The sequence below is a fragment of the Ciconia boyciana genome, chromosome 6 (genome assembly GCF_034638445.1).
Source record: "Ciconia boyciana chromosome 6, ASM3463844v1, whole genome shotgun sequence".
Taxonomy (NCBI): domain Eukaryota; kingdom Metazoa; phylum Chordata; class Aves; order Ciconiiformes; family Ciconiidae; genus Ciconia; species Ciconia boyciana.
This window is the reverse complement of record NC_132939.1, coordinates 18,530,171-18,556,723: the sequence shown is the minus strand read 5'-3', so window position 1 is coordinate 18,556,723 and position 26,553 is coordinate 18,530,171. Positions and strand designations below refer to the sequence as shown.

The 26,553-nt window shown below is 47.7% G+C and overlaps 1 protein-coding gene across 10 annotated transcripts in view; it reads left to right on the top strand.

The window, feature by feature from the left end:
- LOC140653512 (uncharacterized) overlaps nucleotides 1–26,553 on the top strand; it is a 215,730-nt gene that overhangs the window by 139,600 nt on the left and 49,577 nt on the right. For 7 of the 10 annotated variants that reach the window (XR_012043142.1, XR_012043139.1, XR_012043141.1 and 4 more), the window contains one exon: nucleotides 17,432–17,910. The exons of 2 other annotated variants lie outside the window; for them this stretch is intronic. Coding sequence is in view for 3 of the 8 variants with exons in the window: in XM_072865660.1 (XP_072721761.1) it covers nucleotides 17,432–17,576 (145 nt within the window). In the remaining 5 variants the exon portion in view is untranslated. Of the gene's footprint in view, nucleotides 1–17,431; nucleotides 17,911–26,553 lie in introns of those variants that run through there. One more of the 10 variants, XR_012043138.1, reaches the window with a different exon arrangement.

Sequence of the window (26,553 nt, the reverse complement as noted above, 5' to 3'; positions counted from 1 at the left end):
CTGTCCCATCCCTCAGCAGCTATTTGGCAACCTTCCCCTTACATCAACACTGCCGCTGGCTTGCACGCTATCTGCTGACCATTTTCTTTTCCTTAACCCTTACGCCCCGAAGAGATAAATTTTTAGAATTTATGAAGCGTCAGATGTCCTGTTGAGAACTGAGCATGGATTTAAAAAAACGCTGGAAAGCTGGTGGAAGTTGCTAGAAAGCAGCATTATTTAGCCGCTGGAAATGTACACCGCAGCCAGTGTCAGGGCAAGTACCACATCTCCTAGCTCCCCTGCCATCCTCTGAGCCCCTGCTGAATTTGATGCTTGCTCAGGGTCAGCTGGCCACTTTTGGCTGCTAGGTCTGTGCCGCACCCCCTTGTTGATGGGCATGTTCTGCAGCAGGACCAGCCAGCTTCAGGAAAGAAGGGATACCTGTCACTTGCTGGCGCAGGTTCAGTTCAGAACCTCTCTCTTTCCCCCATCAACACTCTTGGGTCCACCAGTTTCTTTAGGGTGACCAACACCCTCAGATCCAACCGGTTTCAGGGGCTGGGCAAGGTCAAAAGTTTATTTTGATGCATCTCTCACCTTGAAAAGTGTTACAAAACCAGGAAGTCATTGCTAGAGCTGGTTGGAAAATTTATTTTACCTTTTTTTTTCTGCCACAAAAGGCAAATATATTCAAACTGAAATTGTTTGTGGGAAAGGGGATGGTTTTAACAGATTTTCCAGCTTACAAAAAGGTTACAAGTCTTCTAAAACCATTTTCCTTTTTTTTTTTTAAAAAGATTAGCGGTTTGGGTTTTTTTTACATTGAAATAACATTTCATTTTAAAATTTAACTTAATTTTTACTAGAAAAGAGATTAAACAAAGAGGAAAAGGTCCAAATAAAATATTTAAAAATTATTTTTGTCTGTACCAATTTTTGTTTTGTTATGATTTGTTTTTGGTTTTTGCCTGGTGGTCTATGAACATTTTCGATATTTCCTTCCACCTTTCTTTCTGATGTGGAGAGGAACATCAATTGAAATTTCAAAAACTTTTATGAGAAAGCGAAAGTGTTCCCTGCCAAGCTCTAGCTATGGCTTGAATGCGTCTTAAACATTGACTGTCAAAAGCTGTGATCTGATTTACCAGGGAGGATTTTCTTATGTTGTCACACCCCTCTGAAGAGCCTCTGAAGAGTGAATAACAGGGAGCTATTCCTGATGGTTTCCACCTGCGCGAGCTCTTAAACTTCTCTGAAATAGAGTATATCGTATTGTGGAGAGGAAGATGTGTTAAGGAGATTAGAGTCAGCTAGGAGGATTTGTAAACAGGATTATGTGAGATGGGAGTCAATGAATAAGAATAATGACACATAGGAAAGGATTGGGAAATAAGTTAGGGATGACTCGGTGTGAAGGTCCACACCAAGCAATCGTCTGCGACCGACAGCAAATGCACGGGGAGCTTCGAAGCAGACAACGAGCGGGTCTCCAGTGAAGACTCCAGCCTCTAGAGGTTTGCAGCTCAGGGACTTCTTGATCCAGGAGCTTCACCTTTTTGTTTAAAGGCATGGCTAGGAAATCTCGAAATGCAATGTGAATTCAGATAAAAATCTCATATTTGTGACTTTTTTCAAGTCAAGTGGGACTGCTCACTGGGGCTAATGGAAAAGATCCTGTGGCACCTTGTTTGTTAGACCATCTTTCTTTTCCTCACCTTTCATTTATCCACAGTTTGCCTTCTAGACCAAGCACGCAAGCCCTGTGTTTTTGAATTTTGTCCAAAAAATGGTTTTGAGTAAACCTTCACCCTTTCTTCCACTGAAATTTCAATTAAAAAAAAAGTCTCAAACTGCAGATTTAAATCATTTATTTCACCCCACTTTTAACCTTATCTCTACCCTCTCCCTAGCAGAATAGGTGAATTAGAGAGATGAAACTCAGTGTGGCTTTGTCCCTGAAGAACATCATCTACTCTCTCTTCTCCTGCACATAAATCTCACTGGTATACCTTGCCCTTTACAATGTGGTAAGACTGAGTGACCAGCATACACTCAGCAGAGGAGATGGGGAGGGTGTAAGTATGGATAGTCTCCAAATGACCCCAGAGAAGTGTAGAAATCATGTTGTTAACAACCCTACTCTACATGGCAGCAATCCAGGGCCTTGTAATTAGATGTGAATATTACAGTTGGCTTCGAAACACTATAGAAATTAGAAATTGCTGTCTGTTGGGGAATTAGACCATCCTTTTATTGGACGGGGGAGAGCAGATTGGTGGTGGGCTCGTTTCATGTTTTTGTATTCCAGGCAGTTTGCCCACTCGAGAGGAAGCTATTTATTGATCTCTGACTGCGAGGGTTAATAAATCTCTGTTCAGACTGGTTCAAACTCTGGCCAGGTCAATCTGAGGCAGATGATAACTGCTTCTTAATCAGAGGCGCTCTGCAAACCAGCTGCGGGAAGCTGCCTAGGTCTGGTCTGCCATAAGAAACCAAGGGTGTGCGGATCCTTGACCTTCCCTCAAACATCTGGTGTTTGGGTAGTTCGGATTTAATGCATATGGAGTCCTTTTTTTTTATTATATGGCATTGCGGTCAACAACGTTTTTTCCCATCCCTTCACATCTCCCGTTATACATCCATGCCACCTTCGGGGGGGGGGAAGCGTCTGCTTGGCAAACAGTCTGGTTTCATTACGTCTCCTCCCCTCACCTCCTGAAGGACATCTTCATTAGGAGCCTCTGTGTGTGGAAATCAGCTTATGCTCCACACAATATGTGAAAGCTCCCTGGAAGGATTTTATGAGGGGTCACACACTCGAGCCTGTCTGTCACCGGCCACCCGGGGGTGGCCACCCCACCCTCCTGCCTCCCCAGGACTTGCCCTTTGATTCCTCACCCTGAGCTGCAAATGCCTCTGCTTCAATAGACATAATTTCCAATTGTCTCCACGCGCTTTGGAAGTCTCTCTAATCACACCCTGAACAAATACGCCATTTTTTTTCTTTTTTATTTGTTCTTCTGAACTCACTGCTGAATAATCAGTTCTTTCCCCACTGCCATGTTTCTGCTCTAATCAAGGACAGATTCTTGTGAAAAAAGATTGGTCTTCCCCCCCCCGCAATGTGTGTATGTCTGTTTTTTAAAAAATAGTTTCCTAGAACTGGTAGATTTGGCTGGCCCTCAGGTCTTTCCTGATGCAGGAGGGTTAAAGGGAGAGCTGGGTGGCCTGTTTGCTCTCAACTTTAACCATTTCATCATTTGCAGAGAAAACCCTTTCCCCTACTCCCCTTCCTCAAGAGGCTCTGTCTCGGTGCATGTGGCGTAAGAAGCCCCACTGAAACCTTATCAGCAGCTTTGGGCTCAGATAATGCCTCCTACCAGCCCTGTTGGGCAGCCCTGAACCCATGGGTTGATCCTGAGAGACGCTGGATGCATCCTGTTGCACACTCAGTGCCCTCGGCTCTCACTGGCAATCCCAGGACTCAAGGCAGGGACCCTTTCCAGGGTCGTGCACACACCCTGAAGGCCTGAAGCTCTTGACAATGAGTTTCATCGTTGAGGACATCAGCTTCCTGCGGCTTCTCAGGTTCCCTGGCCTCCTGCTGGGTGCGGAAAGGACCAGTTCTCACCTTCCCACAAGGGTACTGGGTGCCTGGTAGCGGGACAGCAGGGCCAGATGTGGCCTCGCGTCTGGAGGAAGGTGAACTTCTGCAAAACCTGAGGAGGGCACTAGAGAAGTGCAGAAATGTCGAGACAGGGCTCGGCCAGCCAGTGCATGTGGCTGCCATCTGCAGAGTCCCCAGCTCCTGGTGCTGGGCTTTTCCTGCGAGGTTGAGGTGAAGAGGGGGGAAAAAAAAGGTTCTCAGACTTTTTTTTGTGTTGTGGAGCAGCTAAGGTCTTATCAACACTTCCCTCCATCTGAGCCGTGATTACTGAGCCTTCACGTGTATGCGCTGGGTGTGTGTGTGTATAAAAATATATGGCTGTATAATTAGAACCAGCCAAGAATATTTGGCTGAAATGGTGGTGGAGGGGGGGACTCAGGGGGTGTCCAAATATACTGATTCGCTGGAGCCAGAACTCTTCATGGGAAGTGTCAGGTTTGATGAATTTCCCATTTTCAAAAAAAAAAAAAAAAAAGAAAAGGAAAGAAAGAAAAGGTTTTGACATATTTTAAACATTCCAATGCAACGTTTTTAAACCATCACCTCCCAGCCTCATTTTTTTCTGCTTGCAGAGGTTTTTGAGATCATTCTGAATCAGGCAGAACAGGGATTTGAAGAGTGGCCAATGTCCTAAACACCAACTAAACAGCATCAGTCAGTCTCTCTCTCTCCTTTTCCCCAAGCCTCCTGATAAAACTGGTTGAAGCCGAAATATTCCACAGGGATGCGTCAACTTTAGCCAAACAGTCTATTTGACTAGATGAGGTGGTAGCCACCTCTAATTAAAATGTTTCCATCGTCTGTGTACTTTAATGGCTCTTCCCATCCCCAAGATGCACCTACCATCCTGCCTTAAAGCAGATCTTTGGTTGAGTCCCTTAACTGAGCTGGTCTTTTCTCACTCTCCGCATGTTCCCATATCTTTCCGTCTTCCCAGAAAGGCTCCCCACTTTTCTTAGTGCTGCAAAACCTCAGCCTTGCTGTGGAAACATAAGGTCAGGGGGACAGCCAGGCTAGTGAAGGCAGAGACAAGCAAACGTCAGGACATATGGGAAACCCACGCAGTTCAGACAGGCTTTGGGGATTAGGACCCACCTGCCTGGAGCATCTAAGCCATTAATTAGGACCACATCCCTTGGGGGGGTCGGCCTGAGGGCCACGTGGCCAGCACTTTTGCCCAAACTATTATTCATGCTTGTCTAGGTAGAAAGCCCTTGCACTGGAGCCCAGATCCTCAAAGGTTTGGCTTGACTGGGGAATCAAATGCCTAAATACCTTTGAGGATCGTAGCTTTAGTCACTGCATCCACAGCCAGCTTTAAATCCGCTCTGGAGAACTTATAAATGCTTCTTTATAAGCTTTTCGAGCTGGACGCTGACCCTGACTGGCTTCGTCCTGGCAGCGCTGAGCGCCTCAGCCTCACTCCTTGCTCCCCTTTCCCCGCACGGAGGGCGTCTGGGGGGGGGCCAGCAGCAGCTCCCCTCTTCCTCCGAACCCTTGAGCAAGGCGATCACCTGAGCCACTGTTTCAGTAGGTCACTGCAGGATGGGCTAAGTGGAGGTCAGCAGCGTGAGCTACGGCTGAACAAAAAGGTAATCTAAATATATATATATTCTTATTTAAATAATATATGGATATCCCTATATGTTTCTATATATTTAAATATATATATTATTCTCATCCCGGTGAGAATAACTAGTTCAAAGCTAGGCTGAAGAGCTGGGGAGAAAGGATCCATTCCTGGTGTTGGTTCATGCTGGGTGACACCCTCATGGGTGACAGTGGCTTGTCTGTGTACCAACACCTGCATCTGGGAGCAGTGGGAAGGACACAAAACATCAAACAGCTTTCTTAGGACCTAGGAAAAGGATATCCCCAGGGGTATGTCACACAGGAGCTGCCATCTGCAATGTTTCCTGCACCTTCCTTGCCACCATCAGGTACAAGCTCCTGGAATAAGCAGAACTCCAGATTTGATCCAGCTTGAATATATGTTATTGTTCTCTTTTTTTCTGTCCCATCCATGTCCCCCTCAAAGCATATTCCCTTCCTGTTGCATTAAATTACAAATGGCAATCTCTTTAGATATGGTACTAAGTGATAATTAACAGTGAAAATAATGCAAGCAAGAAATTATAGATGCACTGTTAAAAGGAGCTTACACCGTGAAGTACTCAAATGTTAATGGAGTACTTCTAAGTGTTGATAACATTTCCCCAATCTTTGCGGTGTTTGGGATCAATATTTGAATTTATCTTTTTTTATGTTGTGACAAACTCAAGCCTAAACCCAGGCGGAGGTCATGGGATTGGCCTGAGACCATCCGAACTTAAGAGCAAATCAAAGTGCTGTGGTGCTGGGAAGCCTTCCCATGAGGGTGCCTGACCGGACCCCAGCAGAGCAGAGCTTCCCAACCAGCGTGCAGACAGCGGTGACGCTTTCAGGGGAGCCTGACCACCTAACTTCTGGTGGCCCCACAGCCTGGGTAGGCTCAGCGTTGCAATGCCAGCTAATTGTGCCTCCATACATCCCCCCCACCAAAACTCCATCAGTCCCTGACCGACTTTTGTCTCCAACAAAACATTTTCTATTCTTATTTTTCCTGCTCCTTGCCCTGGTTTTCTGCTTGCTTTCCGTGCCATGCCTCTGCATGTATATTCAGGGCGTATACTCTCTTTATGGATGTTTTCTTGTAGATATGTTTTTTGGCTGCAACCTGCCCATTACGCATCCAAAGGACACTTGATTGGCAAGTCTCTCCGAATCAACAGGAAAATCGACTGCACGCTACTCTTTTATTTTCTTCTCCAGAGATCCGCTTGGACTCCCTCCTCCTCTGAGCCAATGCTCAGGCCTGCCTGCTTCCCACGGACATTTAGGGGAGCTTTAAGGATGCCCCGCATTGCTTTTTAGGTCCCAGGGAGCCCTGGGAAACAGAGGGCTGTCGAAGCATGTTGCGCCTTACGGTGGGGCCGCGCATGACTGTCCCGGCGCTCCCACGCGAGGTCGGCGGTGGAGCAGGCCTTGCCAGGGGATGCACAGCCGCGCCAGTGGCATGCACGCAGCCAGGCCAAGGAAACACACCGTGACCGGCTCCGGCTCTGGAGCAGGAGAACGTCCCCTGAGCCAGCGGAGGCAGCTGCTCCGGGCAGCGCAGGCAGCCGCATGAGGTGCACCGTCTTACGGCTGCTGCTTCTCATTTATTCACCTGCTTTTTTTTTTCTTTTTCCCCCTCCACCCTCTTGCAGCCGGATTTCCCTCGGACAGGACCTCCCCGCAGCCATCTTGGCACGTGTTGTTCCCTCTGCCGAGCTCTAGGCACCACGTGGGGGTGGGCTGGGGGCTGAGTTTGCCCAAAGGGCATCACTTTGTACCTACCAGATGTGCTGAATTTCTCACTCTGGCTCCCTCTGAGCAGCCCCCTGCTTCCTCTTGACCTTGCTGTAATTTAGATTCTCAGCCTTTTGCCAGTCCCTGCAACTGATTTATTCTCCTGATGTTTAATGTTGCACTTGCCTCTTTGGAGGAAGGTTATAGCCACCTTGGAAATATTTTCAGAGCAGATCTTATCTTTTTATTATTATTATTATTATTTATTTTTTTTCTCACTCCTTGAGGGGAAACTAGTGTTATGGTATGTGGCTAGCCTGCAGTTCCCCAGCTAGCAAATTCTCTGCTGGTCAGATCTCTATGCAAGCATTTGCGTTCTGTCATTGAGCCTTTAGAGATCTTGCCAGCCATTGGTTTGGCATCCAGTCATTCTCAGCAGGACTAGTTGCCTGTATCCTGTCTTTAGCTAATGCTCTGTCAACCACAGGGGGAAACTCAGCCAACAAGATCTCTATCAGCCTTTCAAGGACCAGCAGTTCTGACATGTGGACTAGAGTCCTGCACTCTGGCCTGATCTATTTATTAAAGAACTCTGCCAATCAGTAGATCTTGTCAAAAATAATGTTTCCCCTTCTCCTCTCCCTCCTCCCTGGAAAATGTTGATGTGAGTGACAAAATGTTTGTTTTCCTTGACTTATTCCATGGAAATTTACAGGTTCCATTGGAAAGTGAAAGAGATGTTTTCAGCTGTTGAAGATCTTTCACTTCAAGGCTTTTCAAATTTCCAATAAAAGAAAAATAATTGAAAATTTTCAAGGAAAGGCACTAATCACTGTGAAAACATGGATTTCACTGGAAGCCCAGCTTTCCAGCAAGACCGCTCTTTGCTTACATTCACTAGTGACTGAATGGTTTTCCTATCACAAAGGTGCTCCTGCAGGATGACTATAAGGCTTGCTGTGACACACATTGCCATCTCCTTTTCTGGACAGTGTTGGTTACTTCTTGCCACCCCCTTAAGACACGTCATTGTCCTACGTTGCTGGTTGACTGGACACATATGAAAATGACCTCTTTTCTTGATGGAGTCTCTTGGCTGTCTGATCATCCGGATGGCCTTCAAGCATTGTTTCAGAAGGGGTGTTATTTATTTGGAAGACAGGTGGAATTGTGTGGCTTAAGTTCTTCTCAGTAAAGACCTTGATCTAGTTGCCATTTCCTTCTTCCAATGTGGACTAGCTGTGGTCATGTAAGCCATAACCATTCTTCGCTCCTTTGTGTTTGAGAGACAATGTCTGAATGGAGAGGGAACCCACTTCGGACCCAAGACAGGGGGTCTCACTTCACTTGCTCTTGAGATGTGCAGAAATCTGTGACAAAGCCAGGTAGTTAACAGAGGTGTCTAGTCTTGCATTTTGACCACAACATTGTCCTTTCTTGCTCATCCAAGCACATCTGGTCCTGCCTTCCCCTCCCACCAAATCCTTGTTCACTGTTACCCTTCCAGTCATAAACACACACACAGGGGCATGTCTTTGATTTTATCCAGGCCATGGGCTTCCTACTTTATGGACCAGAAAGTGAGGCATTGCATCACATCCAGCTCATTAGGCTCTGCTCTGCTGTACAAGCGTGAGGGAAGGTGGAGAGGGTTGATCAGATAAAGCCTGGAACTGCTCTATTAGTGAGATGTGCTCATAAAGGTACTGGGATCACTGGAATTAAGCTTTAAAATATTCTGAGCAAATATTGTCCTAGCCCAGTTCTGAGAATTGCCTTTGTGCGTGTGTGCGTGTGCACGCGTGTGTGTGTGTTTTAGCCAGATGCTCTGGCTCAGCCTCCTTGAGCTTGGCAGAGCGCTCTTTTCAGAAACTTGGACCTGTGGCTTCAGCACCAAGTGGCTTCCTCTGAGCTGGTCTCCAGCTTGGTTGGCAGATATCAGCCAGTCAGTTAACCACACATCCACTCTGGGAGCAGCTGCAGTGGTAGGAGAAAGCTTTGGAAACCAAAGAGCCTTGTCTGTACCTGTTGGCTGTGGGAGATGCATCTCTCCCTCTTGCCTGCCCTGCTCTGGAGGTGCAAGCCTCCAGGAACAAAATACCTGCTGCTCCCTGGCTGTATGTGCTGCATGGCCTGTTGGCCACAGGGCTCCTTGTTGTCCCTAGAGGGCATGTCCATCAGCTGTCTTCTGTCCTCCAGTACCTCTGAAGTAGCTTGACTCCAAGAGACTGATCATGACAAAGTCAGTAGGAGAGGGAGAGGGATAGGCGCCTCTCCTGTTCCATGCTTGCTTAATCCCAGCCCCATACAAGCTGCTCTTGCAAGGGGAAGCAGGGGGACACAGAGTACCAGCTGAAGCAGTAAGAGGTCAGGGAGAGAGGCACATCTCACCACGTCTCTTTGTGCCTGACCACCCTCTTCTCTCATTGCTGGCTGGTAACTTCAGGATTAATCACAAGGCAGCACAGGTAGAGGGAAACGGTGGGCGAGCTGCAGACTGACATGCTGGGGAGGGCATGATGCTGCAGGCCCCCCAGCCACTACACTGCAGCAATGGGGAGAGCGCCACAGGGCCATAAACCAGATAATGACAACCGAATATGCCAGAAGAGGTCTTCAGATTCCTGCGTCCTCTTCCAGTCTCATGTGTCTGTGTCCCTGCGATTGGCACTGGGAAGGGGACACATGAGTTGGTTTTGGTTAGTGCGAACCTTGGGGCAGTTGGTGCTTCACTCCAACACCTCTGTTGTGCCGTGCACGAAATCGCCAAAAAGCTGGTAGGGGAAACACAGGAAGAGGGGGTTCTCCTTTGGAGAATGCAGTTCTGTTAAAACTCCAAATGTCTTGAAACATTTTTAGGATGAAAAGTGCTATTTTTTTATCCTGAAATAACTTTTTAAAATGTGGAGCTTTAGGAAATATAAAATATAAAGTAAATAAGTTCAGCCAGTCTTGACCAGATTTGAAAAGAAAGATTTTTTTTTTTTTTCCACAGAGAATTTAGTCATATTCAGGTTTTATCCTGGCTTTGAAGAGAAAATCCTTCTGATCTTGAGTGAGTCCAAATTACGGACCCTCACTTTTTTGGTGAAAAAAGTTTTGGTCCACCGTGGAACTTAGTGGGAAGATTTTGCTTTAGGTTCAAACCCTATTAATGCTGCATAACCACATCGTTCAGTTGGAGTCCTCTTACAAAAGGCTCAGTCCTCCACCTGGGAAACAGGAAAAGTGCCATGTAGCTGATGTGACTGATCACGCAACACGCAGATCGAATCAAGCGTGGTATCAGTGAGGAAGAGGAATGACGCTGTCGGTAGGGCAGTGGTCTGGGATGTGAGATCTGGGTTCTCTGTTCTCTGCAAACTGTCCCTGTGGCCACGACCCCACCACCTGAGATCATCATCCTTGTTAGATAGTGGTCCCCCACGGCTATTACTGCCTTGGCAATGGCTGTCAATGTAACATTAGTACCACTTAAGTGCACTATGTACGCAAAGCCCCAGCCTGATGACGAAAGTGGCAGGAGGTGATGAAGGTGATTTGGTACCAGGTATCAGCTCAATGATAAGGAAATGAGCAAGCCTTTTTCCTCTTGACTCCTATTGTATTACTAAAGACTAAAGGGGAGCGAGAAGAAACACAACAGTTGGACTCTGCAGGAAGCTCACAAGTCAAGGGGCTAGTGCGACACGAGATCTGATGGACTTGGGAGTGAATGGGAGTAAACCCAGCAAGGGTTAGGTGAGGCCAGCGAGTTTTATTTTTGAAGCAGCACAGAGAGAGAAGGAAGAAGGGAAGGAGGGAACAGCTGTAAGGACATTTTTGTTGCTGACTGGTCCAAAGGAATGCGTATAAACAGCTTTAGATGTATTTTCCTGAGCATGCTAAGTGTATTTATTGCCTGCTGTAATTGGTCCTGCCTCAAGTTAGCCAGGACTAAGAGTTCCCATGGGAAGTACACTTCACTGACTCAAATGGTCTGAAGACTGGTGTTCGCAGTGCGACCTGTGTTAATGATTGTCCCCGAGCTGTCCTTTCTCACAGCCTCCTGCCAGAGTGCCCAGGGAGAGCATGGATTTGGCCCTGCCCGAGGGTCCACTGGCCGAGTGGCTTTATCACAGGGCAGCAGCAGGGTCCAGCTGGCACCAGCGCTGGATCCAGCAGCACGGGTGTAAACGGCTGCATCTCCCTCCCGGGAAGGCTGGTCCACATGGCCAAGGCAGAGGATGCTTGAATTTATTTCCTGAGCTGATTGCAAGCTCCTTCAGTCAACCCGAGCAAGTCGCAGGCAAAAGCTCGCTGACCAGGGGCTGCGTTTTCCCGTGCAGGCACCAACAACCAAAGGTATTTTTGCATGTGCAAACACCCCTGCATACACACAAAGTGTTTGTTCCCAGTATGATCCGGACAGCCGCTTCCGCATCCACTGAACTGAAGAGTTCAGTGCAAGCAGTCAGCAAAAGGAGGGGAAAAAAGCATAAAACAGTTTCTCATTGCAAAATGTCATTTTGATGGAACTGACATTTTTGGCAAAGCCAGTATAAATTTCAATGTTTTGTTTTGTTTGTTTAAAAAAACACAAACACAGAAAATGTCCAAATATGTAATATTGACATTTTCAGAACCAAATGTTTTGCTACTTCATCCTAGCACAGTTCTTAAAATTTGAATTAACTTTTTCATAAAAATACTACAAAGAGACTAAAGGAAAAAGAAGTTTTAAGTTCTTCTAAAGTACTTGGGCTTTCCACAAATTTTAAATTTTTAACATGACTCAAGACTTGAGCCCATCCATCAAAGAGAAAATGAGATGCCCTGTTTTGGGAAATATGTGTTTTACCCCACTGGCTAAGTCAGTCAGTTGTGAAAATGTTTCCAAAGAGCCGTGCCCACGGTTGGTGATCTTTTGGGCTGTCGCCAGCCTCCTGCCAGCTGAGCCGTGCATATGCCTGCAAAATGCATCCTTGGCAGGGTACCAGCACCGTTGGCTTCCCTGCATAAGGAGCGTCAAGGCAGAGGCAGGCTACAACCCAGGTTATCGCCTCGTTTCTGAAAGCAAGATAAAGCGAAAATTTAATCAAGCTGCTGGACTTCTAAGAATTGTTCTCTCTGAAGGTGCTCAAGGGCAAGAAGAGTTGAGGGAGGGAGGAATTTGGGGGGGGTTGCTAGATGCAGAGTGGTACAAGAGCACGGTGTGGGGACTGCCACTGCCTTGCTTGTTCCTAAACCATGGGGCCAGCAGGTGTTGATAGGAAGCACCGGTGTAGCTCTGACTATTTTTAAGTTCCTCTATACATACTGGCTATAAGTATTGAATACGATTGCCTTTCTCCATTGTCCATTATATTGCTTTGGGTATACAAAGAGAACCCGGAGTGAGTGAAAAATTGAGCAGAAGGTTTGCATTTGGTGACCCTGGATGGTAACCTGGGCTTGGGGGCTCCATCAAGGCTTGGTTCATAGAGATGCTGAGCCTCTGGTTTCCCTTCTCTTTCACTGCCACCTTTCTCTCAAAGCTCTCTTTCCTTCAGCATTTCCTGAGTCCTACCAGCCTCTGACGGGTCGAACACAGCTCGCAGGACCTGGTGGCAGAGCCTCCCCACGTGCCCGGGAGGTGATGCAAGTCACACCCATCATTTGGCAGATGATGTTGCAATAGGGTAATGAGGAAATTTGCCCAGGACCACTGAAAGGAATCAGTGGCAAAGGAGAGATGGAAAAATCAGCCCCCAGAAGAGACCAGATCGCTCCCACCAGGAAGGGTGACCTTCAGGGGGTGCAGTGGATAGAGCACTAGGAAGACATAGCGTGCAGTCTCACACACGACACACGTGCCGACCCTCCAGGAGCTTTCCAGGAACTGTTTTTATTTTGTGTAGAAGTTGATGCTCTGATCCCTGAAGACCCCCTGTTCGGTCCCTCAGGGCAGCGCTAGCAGGGTTTGCTGCCCACAGTCCCAAAAAGATGAGATTTTAAGTCTGGCTGGCAGAGCTACGAAAACCTTGAATAAGTCCAGTCTGGTTTTGATTTCTTTTTCCTTGAGTCATTCTCCATGGCACTTTTTTCCCCTTGTCATCCCTCCCATGACATCTCTCTCTCCCCCCTCTCCTCCTGTGGCCCCCCACCAGCCCCACCTCCACCCTTTCCCAGAGTGTCCCAGTTACGAAGCAAAGAGGTAACTATGTGCCAGCTAGTACCTTCTTATCTAGTCACAGTATGTTCCCCTAAGGGAATTTTTGGCCTGGGATTGTGTGTGTGTGTGTGTTTTTATATGCTTTATTTTTATCATAGAAAGGATAGTCAGTACATTATGTCTTCAGTCCAGGAGGTTACACATTAGATAAGAGACAGGCAGATATACTACAACTGCTCCAGCCCATGGAGTTATGTTCCTGAGATAGCACTGGGAATGTAACAGGTAAACTGCTTCCAACCCCCCACGTTCAGGCAGTGGATTTTGTGTCAACAAATCCAGATCCAAGCAGAGATTTCGATGTTGATGTTTCTGCAGCCAGAGAATAAAGTCCACGGTGCTCCCTCTGTCTCTGCTGCGCTTGTACCTTCTCGTTGGCCCCAGCCTCCCATCTCCCCTGTCCCATCCGCTCCTCCTCCGGCTTCATCCTCACCCTTCTCTGTCCATCTCTGATCTGGATGCGCGGTGTGGTTCGGCAGTCACCTTGGGCTCCTCCAAGAATACAGCTAGATTCAAAAGGGAACGAGGGGATTTGTAGGAAACGGTGGTGTCGACAACTTCATGATAGCAAATGTTAACAAAAGTTGGGAAAGGGAATTTAAAAAAAAAATATATTTTGGTATTAACAGCTAGGATCAGAGCTGGTAAATCTGTGCCTACTTCTTGCACCTTTCTTGAACTATCTGGGCAAGTTAATGCTGGAGACTGCACACTAATTTTTAAAGGATTAAGGGTGAGCCACAATATGGCGATCCCTTTTTTTCTGTCATTGCAATAACAGTGTCCTCGCCACTGAGCCACAGCTGTGGCAGGCTCTGGCAAGCATCCAGGGTCTGGTTCACCAGCATCACCACCCCTCACAAAGCTCAGGGGCACATGGCCACTTCCACAAAGCCGTCTCTAGTGTGGCAAGGGAGGTGTTGCAGAGCCTTTGAGTCATCCCACAAATTCATGCCCTCCGTCACCTCCCCCCAAGCCTTCGTCTCACGTTGTGAAGATTAACAGCATGTTGCAGCATCACTGTGCTGCGATGGGGACGGTGCTGCTGGGTTTATTTTCTCAGGAGAAACAGATAAAGGTGGCACCAGCTACTACCCAACACCAAAGCTGTAATTTTATTCTTCTTTTAAACCTGACAGACGTGACAGGGGCTGTTTTGGATTTTGATCCAAAGCTCAGCAAAGCCTGTGACCTCTGTATCAGCCTGACAATGAGCAATTGTGGCTGTGCTGCCCCAGCATCCATCAAATGCAATGATTAAGTGGCTTGACTGGCATGACCGAGATAAAAATCATTGTAACTAAACATTGTCACAAGATCAATATCTCCCACTTAGAAAATACTGTCTTAACTTAGGCTTTAGTTTCTGGGTGTTTCTGTGATGGTCTCACCCTAGTGTCTGCATCCTTTACAAATATTACCCAAACTTTAATGAATATATCTTTGTGGCTTACCTGTGAGATAAGAGCAAACTATCACCCTAATTTCATAGTGGGGGAAATGAGGTATCAAGAGATTATCATCAAAGTGTAACCACTCATTTTGATACCTAGCATGAGTCATATAAATTTCAGTTTTCCTGATGAGCTTTTTTGTAGCTTTTTACGCATCTTCAGCATGGCTTTGGCTGGCCCCAGGTCCAGTCCCAAAGGCTGAAAACCTCTGCACATCCAATCTCTCATATCTTGCACTTGGCAACTTGAAGTGAGGGATATGCAACACACATCTCAATTCTCTAATTCCCTAACCTGTGAGGGCTTGACATTGCCTTCTCAGTGTCCTGATGCTTCCTTTCATGCCATAGATATTCAGTATACGTTTATGTTTAATGTAAAGCTCGCATCACCTCTGAACTGCCTATTATTTTCAAAGAATCCTGTGGTAAGGCTAATTTGGCCATTACATGCATCTTGCAAGATTTATAATAACTGAGCATATCAAGCTGTGCCTATGCCCCCCTCCCCTTCCCCAAAACTCCACACTGATTGCTCCAGTGCTACTCATGTAATACAAATGTGGGACCATGTGTTTTCTCTTCTAGAGTTTTTAACATGAGGAAAGACAGGGCTGCTGGAGCCCAGGTCGGCAAAGTCCACAGAGTTCTTACAGCCTTCTCCATCTGCATGTGTCTCCAGTCCCAGCTGGCTGCTGGGACTTTGCAGGTTGAGGAGATGAGAAGGGAGGATAGTCCCTGCCTTATGACGCTGCTGGGTCTAGTTTGAACTCCTCAGTGATAGCTACACTTCTGCTGAGCCCTTCGGCAGCTTCTCATCTCCACCCTGGAGAGCCATGAGGAACCCCAGGCATCTTCGTTCCCTTCTGCACTTGCAAGTCTTCTGCCACCATTGCAAAAATGAAGCCTCGTGCATGCTGCCTGCTCCCATGTCTGCTCTCCGTTTCCCTCCTCACAGCCCTGCAGTTATTTCCTCAGCTGCCAAACCGACCAGGTTCAAAGGCCACAGCAAGGATGCTCCTGGGTTCACAGAAGACCCATCCCACTATCTCCGCTCTGCGTAATAGGGCTGGAGGAGCCCTTTGCATTTGCTTTTACAGAGCTACTGCCTCAGAGGTCATGCTGCCAAGCCTGGGCTCTGCTTGCCTGGGATTATTCACATGCTGCCCAGAGAAAGCGGTCCTTTCCCTTTGGTACAAGAGGGTCTTCAGTAATGAAAAGCCTTCCCCATTCCCAAATGAGCTAGCTGCTTGAGGTCAGAGACTGAGGGTACGTTATTAGCAAGGAATTGCCAAAATTGGCATGGTCTGGAGCAACAAATGTGTGAAGCCCCAGAGAGTTTGGCTTGCACATGTAAGAGACATGTAGCGTTGGGTTTGATAAAACCAAACCAGCCTTCCCATCCAAGGGCAATCAACTCCAAGCACTGAGCATGTGCTAAGAAGTTGCCACAGTGAAAAGGGAGCTGGTGTGCCTGGGGCTGGGGACAGAAATGCTGGAGCTGCCTGGGGTGGCCGTTTCCCAGGAGGTTTCGGTGAATGCCGCAGGTGCCCACGAGCCAGCTCATTTGGAAGAGGTAGATGGGATGGACAGAGGGACTCATCTCTTTGATTCTTCCTTTCTGCAGAAATCCCCTTTTCTGGCTCAGCTTTTGGCATGGCTTCTTGCTGGCTGATGCTCAGCTCAGACACTAGGATGCTTTCAAGGTACGAATGAAGTTCTCAGCAATGACTCCTGCAGCTCTTAAGCCTTGACAACTAGTCAGAAGCTGAGGCAGTGCTTCTCCCAGGTCCCCCAGCCCTCCCAAACATCCCCCTCACCTGTGGCCAGCTTCTCCCCATGCGGCAGGGCTTTGCTCAGGCAGCACTGCGGAGGCTGGCAAACTCACGCTGCAGGTAAGCCATTCCCCTCCTGCGCTTTGCAGCTCTGGGACTGTCAAAGTTGGCACATATCTGAGGCTGAGCATCTCACAGTGGTTTTGGCAGCAGGTTATTCTGCCTACTTCTAGCTTGCTTTTTTTTTTCCCCCCGGGTCTCCTAGCTACTCTGAGTGGCCAGGAGCAGGGCTGGGATCTGCTTCTCCCAGTGTGCATGCTGAGGCTGAGTCCCTGCTCTGCCATAAAAGTGACAATTAATTGCTCTCCTCGGCGAGGAGCACCTGTGCCAGCAGTAAGCAGCACCGGCCGGGAAGCGAGCAGCAGAGAGCTGGAGAAAGCAGGCGGTGTAGCTGCACACCGCGCAGTGGCACAACCGCATTGACAAGGGTACGGCATCGACCATGGCTTTGGTACAGGGGTGTCTGGAAGCAGATAGTCTCTGTAATGAGGGTTCCCCCTGGGCTTTTGTACTCCCATGCTCGCAGGGCAGACTGGATGCGTGCTTGGGCAGGGGGTCTGCAAGCCGGCGGGTGCTCTCCCCAGCCCAGGTGTCAGGCAGGGTAGCACTTTTGTTCCAGCTAAGCTGTGTTGGAAAATTGTTTTCTTTTCATCCTCTTTCTAATTTTGGGCTCTGAACTCGGTGCCCAAAACACACACACGAGTCCGAAGTCTGGCAGGCCAAGGTAGGTGTGTCATTATGGGGACTGTACAAACAGGAGCAGGAGGGGAGGGAAGGAGAGCCAAACAGTGGGGTCTCCCCTCTTGCTGCCTGATATTTTTGGTGATCTTCATGTGCCTGACCCTGGCTACCTCCAGTGATGTCCATAGTAGCTCGGACTGAGCCACACCTCCCTTGTTTAAGCCAGACCTCCTCTATCCACTCGTTTTGACTGTTTCCCCCATTTTTAAATCCATTTACTGTGTTTGCAGTGAGGGAACACAGCCCAAGGAGCATCACTGTGGCCTGCAACATGGCACGCTCCTGCATGTTTCCAGGCTAAGGCAATGTCACTACACCTCCCAGCATCCATGCAGCACAAAAACGGGACCAGAGTCCTCTGTGGGGATGGGATGAGGACACAGCCTGCCCACCAGCTCAGCCCTGCCTGCAGGATGCAGCCCCAGGACCAGATGCAACCACACAAGCAAAAAGCCGGCAATTGATGAAGATTTTGTGAACAGATTTGAAGACATTTGGAAATTCTAATGGAAAAAACATTTGACAGTTTGCAAGTTAGTAACAATAATAATAATAATAATGTATTTTGCCTATGTGTCTTTTTCAGCAAGATGAGCAAAGAGTACCATAATTGATGGGATTCTTTGCACTCTGTCCCATGCCCTTATTTTCACCATCTCCCACCTCTTACCCCAATCACTCATGAATCACTCCCTCATTCACCCACATATTAAATGGACAAGAATACAGATCAGTTGGACCTTGAAAATCAAGCCTTTTCTGTTTAATATATTTCCGCCCATGAGGCAGGACACTGATATTGGCTGAAAGTAGATGCTTCCAACAGGAGTCTCATCTCTTACACTTCCCCAAAGAGACCCCTACCCACCATCTTTCAGCACCTTGTGTGTCTGGACTCTGGGTACCAAGCAGAGGTTGTACTTGCAGCAGTGCACAAAATATTACATTCAGTACACCAAAAAAAAAAATCACATCCTGAGAAGTTCCCTGAACATTCTTAAAATAGATTTTTCTATCATTTAGGGTCGCATGCAGAACCCTGGCTGATGAGGTCTGGGAATCTGCTGTTAATTTGCTCATTAGGAGGTGTTTTTATAGTGGCTTTCAGCACTCGTGAGTTTTGTGCTCTAAAACTCTTACTAAATTTCCGACAGCAAACTTCATGAGGAGGGAATCACCCATTTTGTAGATCTCATCAATCACCTAAAATCAGTCCTGAATCTAAACTCCCTCTTGGCTCCCTTCTCTCAATATGGTGCCAAGGCAAAAGTCAAACATGCACACATCCCCAGATCTGCCGTGGTTGAGAAGTCCTGGGTTGAATAGATCTGAACGAGCTTTTACCTCTCTGTCCCAGGAATGTATCCCACTGCCTCTGACAGCTTGCATGTGCGCCGGCAAAGAGTCCTGGGCAGTGACGTACGTGGAAGAGCAATGTGGCTGGGAGTGTGGTGGGGAATGCCGAAGATGCCACAACAGGAAGCACAGAGACATAACACGTCCAAGTGGGGTAACTGAGGCAGATGGAGCAGGAATGCGATTAAATTACCCCTGCGGGATTTGGCTGAGATGGCAGGACATGCTGAGCTCATTTCCCCGTCAGAGGGAGGAAGCGAGTGGAGCAGGTTTCGCTGTTTGTGTTTTGTTTTATCAGATAGGACCAAACAGCAGCAGCAAACATTGCAGTCTGGGGAAAGAGGTATTTCAGCACATTCCCCAGCTCTTTCTCCCTGGCCTGAAGTGCAGCTAGTGGGGGGAGAGGGGACAAATTAAAGTCTCCCTGGGCGCGCTGGTGCAGGAGATGGAGCCACCACGGCAACTTGCGAGGAAGCTGGTGGACGCTGGAAGGGCAGATCCCATGCATCCCAAAGCAGTTGTCACAGCCCTGCCAGGTGCACATGGAACCACATCTGAAGGAGCTGGCGTATGCCTTTTGTTTTGCATGTGCTTCCCCCTCTGCAACACAAAACCTGTCTGCTTTGGCCAAGAAACAGGTCCCAGTTCCCTGAGGTCCCTCCACAGGTGTCTTGAGTAAGTCACAGGGATGACGACAAGGCGCAGCAAGCAGCTCCTCTACAGCTGGTCTGAGCTACTCCTGCCCAGGGAAGTAGGTTGAAACAAACCTTTCCAGGCTAACTCAGTGTGCAAGCTACAGGGCCCTTGTTTGATCTCATTCTTCAATGCGGTCAGGAGTTTTCCTTTGAAAGAGTTTCCGTTTTTTAACCTGAAAATGCAACTTACTCCAAAGAAAACTACCTGCGGAAAAAAAGTTGAGTTTTGATATCAGCGAATGCAAGTAGTCTCTTGTCAGTAGTTTCAGCTCTGGGGAATCCTGCACCGAAAATATTTTAGGTTCAGTAATAGTATTACTTCAAAAAGTTGGGAAAGGTCCACACTGAAATGTGTTGTTTCAATTGGTCTTCTCTGCACATATTCATTGTAACTCAGGTTTCGATAAAGTTTTCCAAGTTCTGGCTTTGTCCTGATTCAGGAAAAAGAAACAAACATTTCTGATATTCTGGAAATTTTCAAAACATTGGGAAGCAGAGTTTCCCACTTAATCTATTGATTATTCACCAAGCAGCAAGGCTCTTTGCCCTCATGCTGTGCTTCATAGCAATACACGCAGATACTGGATCAGAGCTACAGCTCTTCTCGTCTTGATATTCAGCTGCTAAGCAGGCTGAGACCTGTGTGACAAAAATAGGGCATGTTTTCAGATGCCACTTGGGAAATGCTAGATTTTACACAAGGCATAAGATTGTCTCCATGCTGGTAACTGTTTTTAAAATACAATCGTATTTTAGGGTGGTAAGGGGAAGAGATTGAGACTGTTTTCTGTATTAATAAATCCTCTGAGTGTTCCTTTCTTAGGTTTTGCAGGGATCTTAAGTGCCTTATATGAGGCCCTGAGAAAGGAAGACCACCAGTCCGTCGATGTAGCATGGCTTGCTCACTTTTCTTCTTTCTGAGCCCAATTTGGGATTATTCCTATCAGGCCCTTTTTATTTTAAGCACAACTTCCCAAGTTCCGTCACTTCATTAGGACGCAACCATGTCCAGCAACACCGACAAGAGTAGGAGCAGATCTGTGGCTCACACAAAAGCTGGGAACAAGGTTTTAAAAAACTGGGAAAGCAATGCTCATAGCAACTGGTTTTGGCCAGTATCTCAAGCATCCCTCATGACAGATCAGAATCAATAAAGAGGACCTCAGCGAAACTGCTTTATGTCCCAGATACATTTCCTTTGAATGACTCCTGCCTTTACCACATTGCACACTGTTTATAGGTTAGACCAAGGTAGTTTTTTTCCCCTGCCTGGCAACACTGCAAGTCTCACATGGTATCTGAGCAAGAAGTGAAGTTGCTTCCAGTCTTCTATGCAATTCAGAAGTCAGGATGTTTATTTAAAAGTTTCCAGACTATATGGACCATGTCAGAGCTCTGAACTTTGCTGTAATTTCTGAAACAGTTGATTATGGATTTCAGTTCACATGGAAGAGGAGGATTCAGGTGGCTCTTGGTACGTTCATATTCCTGTGCTTGTCCTTCCTGCTTTTAAGCTGTCACCTACCAAAAACATGCTGAGGGCAGAATTCAGCTGGTAGCCTTGCTGGTGGGAGAAGCAAAAACTGGCCTGCAGTTCCCTCTTTTAGCTTTGCACAAGCTTGGGAGTGCTGACTTTAGTGAAAACTTTTTTTTGTCACTGTTCAAAGCTGCTTGCATGTTACTCCAGAGGCAGAAAGACAGTAGACCTGAACTGGTTAAAGTCACTTCTCTGACCGCAAACTCTGACCCCTCCCCAAAATGCTGATTTCTGGTGCCAACCCCAAAAAAGCTGCCCAGCTTCTCCCTCCTACCCCATCCCTGCTTTTTGACAAGTGTTAGATATTATGGCTTTTTTTTCTTTCTTTTTTTTTTAGATCAATGAGTCTGATGCTCTCTCTGCTCTTGTTACTATACAGCAACTATCAACTCAGACACAATCCATCAGGTGCACATCAGAGCACCTTTTTTATTCTTCTTTTACTAACAGGCTGAGGATCCTTAACAGACGACTGAAGAACAAACCCAGGTTTTAGTGCCAATGAGTGTTAGTGTATGGATCCTGGGATGTTTCTGAACAGGTTGAGAAACAGGGGGAGTCCCAGGGATGGTTTTGCTGTGAGCAGCTTTGCTGGCTGTCCTTCCTATGCAGCCATGGCCAGGCAGCCAAAGGATCAGCCATTCCTGTGCCATGAGGACTCTGAGCCCTTTTCCCAGGAGGGATTGATTCAGATGAAGGCAAACGATGGGAGGAGAGGCTGTAATGTGCCTACACCCCCAACAGCCCACAACTGAGCTCAGCCGTGGCAGCTGGATGTACATTACAGTAGCCCTGAAATGTCTCTGATGACACCTGAAGCTCATGTGTTGAGTCAGACATTGCCTTTGCCCAAACACCAGTTGGTTTGGCCTAGATCTAAGGCAAGCTCTTCCTTGATGCACTACTGAGAGGAGAGCCAGGGTTCCTCCAAGCTGTGCAGCACTTCAGCAGAGCGCCAGCATTTACAACCCCGATCGCAGCAGCGCTGCTGCACGTGGTAGCCAAGAAAACCTGCAAGAACCGTAGGCTCGAAACATACTGATGGGGAAGATGACTCTCCTCTGGCTCATTAACCCCTGAAAATACTTTATCCAGGGCCAGCTTGCCAAAAAAACCCTCAAAACTCAATGACACAGAGACAAGAAGCCGGCTGGTTAGGTATAACAAGAGGACTTAGCTACCTGCCTAACCATTGTCCACCCTTATTAATGGTTAAACTCTCTCTGTGTCATTGCTTGCTGTTTCTGTCCAATTCAAACTCTTTCAAGTGGGAAGGAGAGTGAATAATGGAGGGAAAACAACCTCAAAGACCTGCTTGTATTCCTCAAGACACCCATTTAAACTGCATCTCAGGTTACCTGTAAGTGGCATTTGCTTTCCTGTTAAGGGATGTGAATTCAGAAGAGCATGAACGAGCAAGGCCCTTAGGCTTGCCTTGAAATGGGTGAACGGGTATTTGTGCATAACTCCCATCCTTTGTACTTACGTGGCATCCTTCCCTCATCTCCACAGTATCTCAGAGCCTCAGTTTTCTGCTTATTTATCTCCATGGTCTCCTGAGGACTTTTTAAAAAATGAGGTCTGACTGACTTGCCTGAAGTCACACAAAAAACTTGTAGCGACTGAGTTGACGATTTGTTGGCATCACAGGTGGGTCACCATGAAGTCCTTCTAGTGTACCCCGAATCTCACAGCAGCCCTTTGGCCTTGGGCACCTGCCCTTCTTCTTGTACGGGGGGGATGAAGCCGTGCCAGCTTCATGCCCTCATGGGGCTGTGTGCCCCATGGGCAGCCATGTATGGTGTGGCTGGAGTCACAGGGGCTTTGCCTGGCCACGGTGCTGCAGGCAGGTAACTCATGCCCCTGCTCGGCCACTGACGTCTCAGCCCTTTACTGAACTGAAACTGCTGAGAGTGACGGATTTGCTAAACCACATATTTTTCCTGTTGCAGTCAGATGGTCAATGAGAACTGAGCTGAGTCCACTGCCTCACTGTCCCTCCTGCCCAATGGCCATGACGTTATGTTTGAACCAGCTACGTGTGAACCTCCTCTGGTAGATGAAAACCTGTACCCGGCCTTCTCCTGAGACTTGAACCAAACACTTGACCTTTCTGTCGAGTTTGAAAAGTTCAGTCAACATTTTTTTCAACTTTCGCATTCCTCTGCCCTCTTTGGGATTTGACTGGAGGTAGAGGCACTGAAATACCCTGAGGAATGCTGTCTTGCAGTAATTTCTGACCCTGCTGAAACCAGTCTTTCTGATTCTGGTTAACTCTTACCATTTCCAGGCCAAAAAAACATTTTGGCAAGGTTCAAGTGGACCTCCAGGTCAGCAGCTTCGAGTGCTCTCATTCGCAGGTGATCAGTCAGAAAACTCTCTGCTGAGTTTGGTGGCACCGACATCAAAGTTACACCAACAGAAGATTTGGGCCCAGCGTTTTTCATTGCTTGTCCACACCAGCGTCGCCATTTCAAAGCCTGATGTAGAATAGAATGAGCAGGTCCTGCCAGTTTTCACTGCCTGTGTTTGGGAGCAGGCAGAGGTTTTGCGATGAGCTTTACCAGAGGTGAGGCGATGTTAGACAGCTGTGGCAGCCCCTCAATCAGATGTGGCACTTGAAAACCTGACCTCAGGGACAACACTGAGACTTTATGGGAGTCCATTGCTAAATTGCTGTGCGACTTAATTAGCTTTATGCTTTCTTTTTCTTTCTCCTTCTTGCTCTTTTATCAGGCAGGCAGTCTGGTTCACAGGACAGTACGCTGGGAAGATGGGCTGATATGAGTGCTCTTCCATGCAAAGACATATCATATGGCATAAATGGGGTCTCTTGGGCTGTCTTTCCTATTCCAACCCTGATTTACTACCATATGCTCCTGCAGGTGCTGCTGTGGTCCTTGTTTTGCCCTGAGAATCGCCTGAGCCTCAGATGGGCTGAGGGAGGTCCAAGGGCATCAGGGCCATCCAGGGCATGGGCGGCACATGTCCTTAGAGCAGTCAAGCAGCTGAGCAACAAAACGTTATGCAGGAGATCACGAACCTTTTGCAGATAATTAACATCAGTGAGCGACATTTCAGCCAGCCAGGATGGCTTGAGCGGCTTCCACCTGCCTAGCCCTGCCATCAAGATCAGGCCCTCCTTGCACTGCAAGAAAATTAATTGAGGGGGAAGAGGGAAGTGGAGGTGGAAGTTCTTGTGTTTAACATCTGTTAATGAAAGATCTTTTAATCAACTGCAAAAACAAGAATAGTAACTTCTCCAGCTTCCCAAACACGTGTTCACATGATGCTGCAGCCCTTCTCAGAAGTGTGCTCCCTAAAGGATGACACTGCCGGGAAGGGAGGGCAGTTTAGTTTCAGGAAGGTTATTGCCTCATAGCACAGGGGAGACAAGGATTTGAGGGCTTGAGTCTGAGCTTGACAGCCCCTCACATGCATGTCAGATGTCCTAGTCCAGCCTCCAGCCCTCCCTCCCTACCATGACAGTGTAAGAACAAACCAGCTAGAGTTTAGTAGAAGCCAGTAAAAAAACAAAAAAGGCATATAAGTATTATGCTAACACCTTGTTGCCTAAAGGAGTAAAGGGAGAGCTGGCCAATACCATTTTGATGGTGAGGTACATGCACCTGGATGGATGCTGTGTACAGCAGGACCCTCTGTTTCCAGAGAAACAGCTGAAAGATGAATTATGGAACATTAAAGCAGTGATGCCTCCAGTGGGATTGAGAGAGCACTGGATTCAACAGCTCTGCCCCAGGCAAAGAACAGGCAAGTCCCTAAGGATGCTGCTTTGCTTCCTTGCTGGCGTTTCTTACTTCTCAGGGGAGACAGTGTGAGTCCCGAGATTATCATCTCCCTGCAAGCAGCAGCCACACCACCTCCACCGTGCTCTGAAATCAGATCGAGATGGTCCGCTGCCTGGTTGCACTCACAGAATATGCCTCGTTGGGGCCTCATCAGCTTCTTCATCTCCCTCCAGAGGGAAATCACAATGGAGCACGGCTGGTTCCTTACTTCATCTCAACTCACTGCTCTTTCTCTCCTCTCTCTCCCTGCAGCTGCCCAGGCTGCTTGTCGGCACCTCCACCGCAGTCTTGGTGCCAGTATGCAGCAGGAGGGGATCTCATCTCCAAGCTATGCTGGCTTAGGGGCTGGAGGCCAGCACCTTTTTTCCAGCAGATACCATCCAACCTTGAACCCCACCATCCAGATCTCCAGATCAGTGACCCAAAGCAAGTGACCCAAAGCAATGCTCTCCTTGACTCTGATACTTCTACCCAGACGATGGGTTTAGTTTAGCTGGTAAAGAATTTTTCTAACATTACTAATGTGAAGAAACAAAGACCTAGCAAACCAAAATATAACTAGTGCCCAGTTGCCTCTTTATCTGGCTGTGCTTTATTTGCACAAGCTGAAGAACTTCATGGTGCCAGGAGAAATGTGATAGAAGTTCTTTGTCTCATAAATTATTTTGGCCCAGTCTTCCCTGGGGAGATAGGGCATGAGAGCAGGAGCTGGCAGCATGGGTTCTGCTCCCAGCTTTGGCACTGACCTGCTGCATGACCTTGGACAACTCACTTTACCTCCCCTGAGCTTCTGTTTCCCCTCCTCTCCTTTGTCTGCCTTGTTTATTTGGACTGTCAACTCCTAGAGAAAGGAATTCAGCCTCCCTGGCTGCTTGCAGATTGCATAGCATGATGGGAGCCCAATTGGACTTGCTCCTGGGAGGTACTACAGTAAAAAATTCATAACGATGACTAAAAACTAGCATTTGCTAAACAATTGTATGGGAGTTTTTAATTATTAAGTGGCATACATGAATTAGCGGGCCGTCTCTGGCACTTCAGAGCGGTTGTCCAGGGGCAGCGACTGCTGTTTCTTTCCTTTTCCGTGGCCACACCGAAGGCCGTATCTACCAGCCCTGTAAATTTTGACATCTTCTCCCTGCCTCAGCTGCACAGTGGGAGGAGCGGGAAGTATCTGCCGGAGAAAAGGGAGAGTTTGTTGGAGGTAATGAAGAAGGCTCCTCCTGGAGTCCTCCCCCTCGTGAACATCTGGACAGATAACAGCTCTTCTGAGAAAGATTGAAAGAGACAGGGAGGTCTTCTGGAAAGGGCAGGAAAACACTCTGCCTTGGAGCTGGTCAGCGCCAAGGGCAGAAAGGCTGAGAGAGGCTGCAGGGGCTAATGCAGCCCCTGTCACCTAGAGGTCGGGGATAGAACGGATGAAACCAAGGCCACCGAAAGCCTAAGGGGCAGATCGTCTTTGGGTGAAACCACAAGAGCCTTGATCCCAGAATATACCTCTTTTAGGCAAGTGCTGCAGCCTTGAAATCTGTTTAACCATATGGATGGTATCAAAAGGTGTAATAAAAGGTTCGCCATTGCATTCATGGCTCTGGAGGAGACTCCATGCTTGCCCGCTGGCTTCTCCTCTACTCAGCGAGTCCCCCTGGCAGTGCCACCACTGCCCCTCAGCCAAGAGCATGGCCTCCTCCTCCCGCCAAGTGACCCATGGCCAGGACACAAGGACATCACGATATGGCAAGAATCACATCATTTACTCTACAGGCCACTCCACAGCAATAGCTAAGAGCAGATTGTTTCTCTAATGTGCCAAGGATGCTTTCAAAAAGGCTCAAATCCCACTACCCTTCTGGCAGCAGCCTGCAGCTTGACAAACTCCACTTGTGCACTTGTCTCCTTTTAAAATGTCTTAAATGTATTGCATGCATTGGCCTGGTATTGGTTTTCTCAAGCCC